The sequence below is a fragment of the Athene noctua genome, chromosome 2, assembly GCF_965140245.1.
Source record: "Athene noctua chromosome 2, bAthNoc1.hap1.1, whole genome shotgun sequence".
In the NCBI taxonomy this organism is placed as follows: Eukaryota; Metazoa; Chordata; class Aves; order Strigiformes; family Strigidae; genus Athene; species Athene noctua.
In genome coordinates this window covers 165,136,218-165,143,770 of record NC_134038.1, presented here as the reverse complement: position 1 = coordinate 165,143,770, position 7,553 = coordinate 165,136,218, and the positions used below count along the sequence as shown (strand labels likewise).

Here is a 7,553-nt window from a genome sequence, read left to right as displayed (position 1 = left end):
GCGTCCCGCCTCCTGCTGTTGCTTGACGTCGCTCCCGCCCAATCGAAAAGCCGGCCAAGAGGGCGCCGCGCGGACTACGCATGCGTGCGGAGGAAGAACTACGTTTCCCGGCATGCACCGCCACGGAGGGCCACCCGCGGGGCACCGTTGCCTGCCGGGAAATGTAGTCCCCGCCTCAGTGAGGCGCCGGCTTGGCCGCCACATCGCCCTGGGTTTGAGGAGGAACGGTGAGGGGAAAAGAGCACGAACTCAGCGGGCGGCTGGGCCTGGGCGAGCCGAGGACGCCTTCCCGCGGGGTTTCTCCTTCAAACAGCAAATGAGGGGCCTCACGGGGCGAGTGGCGGCCGCTTTGGGGAGCGACTGGACGCGGCGTACGTCCCTGTGGCACCGAGATGGGGTCTGTGGAGTGACGGCACTTGTGAGGCTGGCGTGGGACCGGAGAGACTTGGATGTGCCAGCACAGACAGTGGGCGCAGTTGGGCCGCTCCAAAGAACCTCGACAGACCTCGCTCCTGTCCTCTGCCTTCTGCAGACTCTGGTATTTACCCAGGAGCTGCTGTTTGCCTTAAAAATGGGCGCATGCCCAGCTTGTCAGAGGAGAGGACCCATTGCCTTGCCTTGCCTTTTCCCTGCCCTGCCCTGCCCACAGCCGCAGAGCAGGATGGAGGCGGCAACGGCCACACCGTGGAAAGGAGAGGGCTCAGGCCTGTCCGGCTGTGGACACTGCAGGTGCAGGGGGAGCAGTCCCAGCTCCGAAATGCACGGTCCCATTTTACAGATGGAGAAAAAAGGTGACACCGTGAAGCGCTCAGGCCGTGCAGCATGGCTGCAGCAGGTCGCCAGTCTTCCCCTCACACAGGGGTTTTGCAGATCCCTGCTGTTGAGCCGAGTCCCTAGCAGATGTGCTCTGCTGGATCTCCTGGTGGGCGTTGCAGAGGCTGCTGTCTTCAGCTGCAGGGCTGATCACGTCAGGTCCGCTGTTTTCAGCCTGACACAGCACCGTAAATGTCTTGTCAGAGGATCCCACACCTCCAGGACACAACCCCTGTCCCTCTGCCTGGGCCCTGCCACCCACCAGATCCATACGATGCTCCCGGTTCCTGAATTAGACACCGTGGTATCTGCTCCCTCTCTGACCACCCAGGCCCTCACAGATCCCCATCTCCAGGCTCGGGTTGTGCCCTCACTCCAGCTCTCCAGTCAGCCCTGTCACCTCCCTGAACATTTTCCTTTCAGGCAACAGCTGTTACAGTTTGACCTGAGCAGTTAGCACCACTATTAGCAGCTCTCTGGCTCCACCCTGAGTGTCTGGGTGTGGGGTGGCTGCACCCCCATCCTGCCCACAACACGGCAGGCCACACCGAGTCAAAGTGACCTGCTTATTGATAAGGGAAAGGCTGTGGGTGTTGTTTACCTTGAATTTAGTAAGGCCTTTGACACCGTTTCCCAAAGCATTCTCCCAGCAAAAGTGGCTGCTCATGGCTTGGATGGGCACATGCTTTGCTGGGTAAAAAACTGGATGGATGGCTGGGCTCAAAGAGTTGAGGTGAAGGGAGTTAAATCCAGCCACGAGTGGTGTCCCCCAGGGCTCGGTATTGGGGCCACTCCTGTTTAACATCTTTATTGATGATCTAGACGAGGGGATCGAGTGCCCCCTCAGTCAGTTTGCAGATGACACCCAGCTGGGTGGGAGTGTTGATCTGCTCGAGGGTAGGGAGGCTCTGCAGAGAGACCTGGACAGGCCAGGATACCAGCATGCAGACACCCCCAGGCAGCACAACACATCTTTAATGCTCCAAAGGACTTGGCAGGAAGAGATGCACCAACATGCAGAGGGGATCAAGCCCAGGCACAGCTGCAGCGAGTTTGCAACGCGATGCTGCACCATTCCCATGCCTGCTCAGCTGGCCAAGGGCACAGGCAGGGCACTGGGAAGCATCTGAGCCCCTCAGTCACACAGCTGGATATAGGTTTCTTGTGAGCACAGCCAAAAGTATGGGAAGACCTTCTCGGTGAAGGAGGCCTTGAACTGCAAGATCTGCGTCATGTTCTCTGCATTGTAAAAGGTCACTTGGCCCGCTTCATAGTCCAGGTGGACCCTGATTCTCCGGGGCTCTTCCTTCAGTTCCAGCAGGGCAGGGGGCATGTGCAGCGCCGTGTACTGGCCGTTCCAGTCCAGCCGCAGGGCCCAGATCTTCCCCAGGGCCATGCTGAGTGAGTCCTTCCTCCGCACAGACTCCACAGCCACCCCCACGGCCCAGCTGTCCCCGTCCCCTACCTCCAGCTCCCAGTAGTGCCTCCCGCCCGTGAACCCTGGGCAGCCCAGGATGCTGGGGCTGCCTGTGAATCTCTTGGGGGTGTCGCAGAGGTTTTGCTGTCTGTCTCCCAGCCGCACGGTTTTGCAGTCCTTTGAGAGGGTCAGGTCCGAGCTGGCTGTCTCGGGGTCCAGTGTCACCTTCACTAATGCATGACAGAGAAAAATCAGTCCGTGGCCTGCCAAGGAGTGGACCAGCACCTCTCCCTCCTCTTCCACGGGGCTGGGACTTGTTCTGTGAGCAACACAGGCACTCGTGCCCTGCAAACGCATGCCCACAGCCCCCTCGGGTGGCACGGGAGACTCGCTGCCCTCCACAGCAGCCCCCAGGGGCAAAGCAATGCTCCCTGAAGTAGGACTGAAGCCAAGCAGCGTCCCTACAGACACTGCAGACTTTGCTAAACCCACTTTGCTAATCCTGTGCTGGATAGTGCTGGGTCTAAGCGTGATGGAGCTGCAGCCAGGCTGGGTGTGGAGGAGCAGTGTGTCCCTGTGGATGTGAGGAAGACAGCAGTGGTGCCAGGCCGGGCCCTGCTCCAGGGACAAGGGGGATTAATGCTCACCAAAGGGAAAACCAGCTCCTAACCCTGCTCTGCCGAGTGACCAGACAACCTCGCTGCGGAGCTGGAGCCGCCCGTTCACGTGGGATGTTCTGCTGCCATCCCGCGGCCGTCCCACAAGGCCACAGTGGTGTCACTGTGCAGTGCCACCACCCCCAGGCCCTCTGCTAAACCCCTGGGGCCCCGGCTCACGGTGGGAACTACAGCGTGGGGGAAACTGAGGCACATCAGGTCCCTCATCCTGAAAACAGAGGGCAGAGACCGGCCTTAGCACAAACAGCACCTGTGATGATGCCAGGACCACCCAGACCCTGAGCATCTGCAAAAGCCTTTCTGATCTGTGCCTAAAAGCCAGCTCAAAATGCCTACAGCCCCTCTGCTTAACTAGGCACAGCCTTACACATCACGGTATAAGAATAAAGTCTCCAGAGACAGGGAAGCCGAGGGCTTCGTGCTGTCCCAGCCCCTGTTTGGTGTTAGAGGACAACGTTGCTGGATGCTGCCTGGCATGGGGACGGAGCTGGATTTTTATAACAGGCCTAGTCAAAAGAAAGGGACATGGATTTAGACAGACCCTGGATTTAGATGATGTGGCTTGAGCCCATCTCTGTGCAGGGATGTAAGGAAACTCATTCTGGAAAGCTTTTCACCCTCATTTGCGCCCATCAGCTCCAGAAACTCACCCCTTTCTCTGTCGATTTTGCTCAGCAGGTCCACTAGAGGAAGGAAAGGAAGATGCATGAGTCTCTCTCACGGCATCTCTCCTGCTCCCCATCAGCACCGCGAGCCAGACCCAGAGCTCGGTCCCCAGCTCCCACAGCCCCAGGCTCCAGCAAAGCCCATCTCAGAGACAGGTCCTGTCAGGAGCAGGTGTGTTTTGCTCCCAAACCCTGGGGGAGAGGCAGCAGGCAGTGAGGATCTCCCACTGCAGCCGAGCCCAGGGGAAGCACAGTACAAAGACAGCAGCAGTGCCTGGTGCCCCGGGACAGCAGCACGCCCGCCTGGGGCCCAGACACAGCCAGGCATCGCTTGCTGCTTCTTTGCTTCACCTTTGAATTTGGCCACTGCGTCCACAACCAGCTGGCTCGTCTCAGAGAGGCTCTCAAGGGTCCTCTGCAGCTCCGGGGAAACCGGCTCCGGGATCGGGGCCTTCGCCGCCTCGCAGCTGAGGGTGAAACACCATGGAGAAGAGCTCTGACCCCAGCAGTCCGCCAGCACCCAGCACCAGGAGGGAAACAGGGGGGGAAATCCCCTGCAGCAGCAGAACTCAGGGGAGCTGTGTTCCAGCACAGGAAGCCCATCTCTAACAGGGCTGCAACGTTCCAGATAACATCACGTTAAATCCCAAGGACTCAGCAGGGCAAAGCCGCCTCCCTCCCGTCTGCAGTTTCCAAACCTCTACCCAAAAGAGCAACATGGGAGGAGAGTGGGGCTGAGCCTGTTTCATACCTGCTCAGGGTTTTGCCAACATCCTGGAAGAGAGAAAACACCAGGTCAGCTCTGGCCCTGCCGAGAAGGACCACAGACCCCGCGCCAGTGAGTTAGTTGCTCCCCTGCTGCATGAAGCAGGGTGATGGGGACTGGGCAGGGGGTCACACTGCTGTCCCGGAGGCTCTGGTGACCTGCTCTCCAAAATCCTGGCTTTCCCTTAGAATCACAGAATCACCTCGGTTGGAAAAGCCCTTGTAGATCATCCAGTCCGGCTGTTAACCTCACCCTGACCGTTCCCAACCCCACCAGATCCCTCAGCGCTGGGTCAGCCCAACTCTTCAACCCCTCCAGGGATGGGGACTCCCCCCCTGCCCTGGGCAGCCCATTCCAACGCCCAACAGCCCCTTCTGCACAGAAATCCTTCCTCAGAGCCAGCCTGACCCTGCCCTGGGCAGCTTGAGCCCATTCCCTCGGGGCCTGGCGCTGGGTCCTTGGCTCCAGAGACTCATCCCCCCTCTCTGCACCCTCCTGGCAGGGAGTTGCAGAGGGCCAGGAGGTCTCCCCTCAGCCTCCTCTTCTCCAGACTGAACCCCCCCAGTTCCCCCAGCCGCTCCCCAGCAGACCTGTGCTCCAGACCCTGCCCCAGCTCCGTTGCCCTTCTCTGGCCACGCTCGAGTCATTCAATGGCCTTTTTGGGGTGAGGGGCCCAAAACTGAACCCACTCATCGAGGGGCAGCCTCACACCGTGGTGTTCAGCTCACACCACGGGCCCACACTCCCAGCACGCCCCGCACTGTCCCGGCCTGGCCACCAGCACGCAGGCTCTGGGGGGGTGTCTGGGGGTGTCACAGCACCCAGGTGGGTGATGCAGCCTCACCATAAGAAATTCAACCACGGGCTGGTCACGTTTCTTCTCTATCTCCGCAATCAGTGTGTCCAGCAGCGATGTCCTCTCTGAAACGCTGGAGACGTACTGGCATTGCTCCTCGGTGAGCTCCCGGTGCGCCTGGTCGAGCTGGGTGAGCAGGACACCCTCCTGCTCCTGCAGGAACCGCTGCAGCTGCTCGAAGGTGTTGCGCAGCCTCTGCCGCTCGGAGGCCACCTTCCCCTGCAGAGAGAGCCCTGAGCTGTCCCCTCCTCTGGCTGTGGGAGGGGGGCACCGGGCACGGGGAAAAGGAGAGGAGTTTTTGGAAAAGTGGAGAGGGGAGATGGAGCCAAGGTGACAGCAGAGTCTGAATGAGAGCAGGATGGATAGAGGGATATATGGGATGGATGGACAGGGTGAGAGAAAAGTGTCAGAAAAGGAGATAAATATATACAGGGAGAGGGAAAGGTGGGACGTGCCCGTGAAGATGGGTGAGTGAGCGCAGGGAGCATGGCGTGTGCGGAGAGAAACACACCAGCAGGACATCGCTTTGCTTCTCTCCTTCGGGCTTAAAGTCTTCTTTCTCTTTCTGTAGAAAATCCAGGTTGTCCTGGAGTGTCTCCTGGGGAAAAAAAAAAAAAAAAAAAGGCTTATTGGGTGATTTTAGGATTACATTTGCAGGAGTGAGATGGTGTCACCAAATGGTCCTTTGTGGGGACAGTACTGCTCTGGGGGAAGGGGAAAAGCTCCGAGCCCCCACCCACCTCCCCTCTTCCAGACAGGCAGGGAGATCCCCACTCGCAGCTGGGCTGGGCAGAAACATTTCTGGAATAGCCTCATGTGGAAACCCTGAAGTTTGTGGGTTTGGGGTTTGGTTTGTTGGTTTGTTTTTCTTTTTTTTCTTTTTTTTTTTTTTAATTAGGAAAAACAGCTTTTAGTGTTGGAAGTGGGATTTGTGGGCAGAGGTTTCCAGTGACAGGGTGTCTCAGACACGCTCTGTGAATTCGCTGGAGTGTTAAAAAAGAAACCAACCGTGGCAGAGCAAGTTGCTGGTGTAGGGGACCCCAACCCATGTCCCTGGGCAGGGGGAGAGACCATGTCCCCTTGTCGCTGCGGCCTGGCTGGGGACAGCTGGGCACTGGGGACCCGGAGGGGCCTCAGAGGGGTGAGCGGCGAGAGGGACCCGCGCTCCTGGGGGCAGGCGACGGGCAGTGGGAGCTGTGGGAGAACTGGCAGCCCCGGCAGGGGGTGGGGGAGAGGGGACCCAAGCCCGCAGCTGGTCAGGGACCCCAAACCATGGCCAGGTGGGGACCCTAATCTGTGCCCAGAGGGGACCGCAAACCACGGCCAGGTGGGGATCCCAAACCCGTACCCAGCGGGGACCCTGACCCGTACCCTGAGGGGACCCCAGCCCGTGGCGTGGCTGGACAGGAACCCCGACGTGCGCAAAGGGGACCCCAGCCCGTGCTCAGAGGGGACCCACATCCACACCTGCAGGGGACCCCAACTCATGGAGAGGACCTCAGCCCCTGCCCAGAGGGAGTGACCTGTGCCCTGAGGGGACACTAACCCATGGAGGGGACCTGGATCCATGTCTAGAGGGGACCCCAGCCCCTGCCCTGAGGAGACACCAACCTGTGCCCCAAGGGGCGCCCAGCCCATAGCCAGAAGGAACCCCAACCTGTGCCTGAGGGGACCCCAACCCACGGAGGGCACCCCAGCCCCTGCCCAGAGCAAACCCCAACCTTTGTTTCCCCAGGGTGCCCCCAGCCCCTACCCGGGGCGGATCCCCCGACCTGTGCCCCGAGGGGTTCGCCCCCAGCCCCCCCAGCGGGGCAGGGTCCCGCCCCTCTCCCCGGGGGCGCCCGTGCCCATCCGGCCCCTACCCGCAGCTCCCGGGCGGCCTCCTCGGCGGGGCGGGCGCGGTGGTGGCGGTGGGGGGACCCCTCCCGGCACCGGGGGCACAGCGGCCCGCGGCAGCTCTCGCAGAAGAGGCTCAGGGCCTCTCCGTGCCGCGGGCAGCGGGGGCGCCGCGCCTCGTCGCCCAGGGCCTCCGCCAGCCCCGCCACGGCGCCCAGCGAGCGGTTGGGCCGCAGCGAGCCGGGGGCGACGGGGGCGCGGCACTGAGGGCAGGCGGCGGGGCGCGGCGGGACCCCCAGCACGGCCGCCAGGCAGCGCCCGCAGAAGTTGTGGCCACACTCCGTGATGACGGGCTCGGAGAAGAGCTCCAGGCACACGGAGCAAGTGACCTCGGCCTGCAGGCTCTCGCCCAGGGCCAGCACGGCCCGCGCCATGCTCGCCACCGCCCGCCGCGCTTCCCGGAAAGGGCGCGGGGACGGGACGCTGCGCCCGGAGGGGCGGGCAGGGCCGCGGGCAGGGCTAC

The 7,553-nt window shown here is 61.4% G+C and overlaps 1 protein-coding gene across 3 annotated transcripts; it reads right to left on the bottom strand.

Annotated features, from left to right (window-relative positions):
- Window positions 1-1,803: 1,803 nt before the first annotated feature.
- On the bottom strand, window positions 1,804-7,465 carry LOC141957186 (E3 ubiquitin-protein ligase TRIM7-like). Of its 3 annotated transcripts, none has more exons than XM_074898190.1 (7): window positions 7,057-7,465; window positions 5,706-5,792; window positions 5,183-5,413; window positions 4,324-4,346; window positions 3,924-4,186; window positions 3,558-3,590; window positions 1,804-2,460 (listed from the first exon to the last, which is right to left on the bottom strand). In XM_074898190.1, exons 1-7 carry the CDS (start codon window positions 7,462-7,464, stop codon window positions 1,949-1,951), a joined length of 1,557 nt encoding a protein of 518 aa, XP_074754291.1. In that variant the 5' UTR covers window position 7,465; the 3' UTR covers window positions 1,804-1,948. The 3 variants fall into 3 exon arrangements, with proteins under 3 accessions (XP_074754291.1, XP_074754292.1, XP_074754293.1); XM_074898191.1 differs by having other exon boundaries at window positions 3,924-4,039; XM_074898192.1 differs by lacking the exon at window positions 1,804-2,460 and having other exon boundaries at window positions 3,397-3,590.
- Window positions 7,466-7,553: the final 88 nt, after the last annotated feature.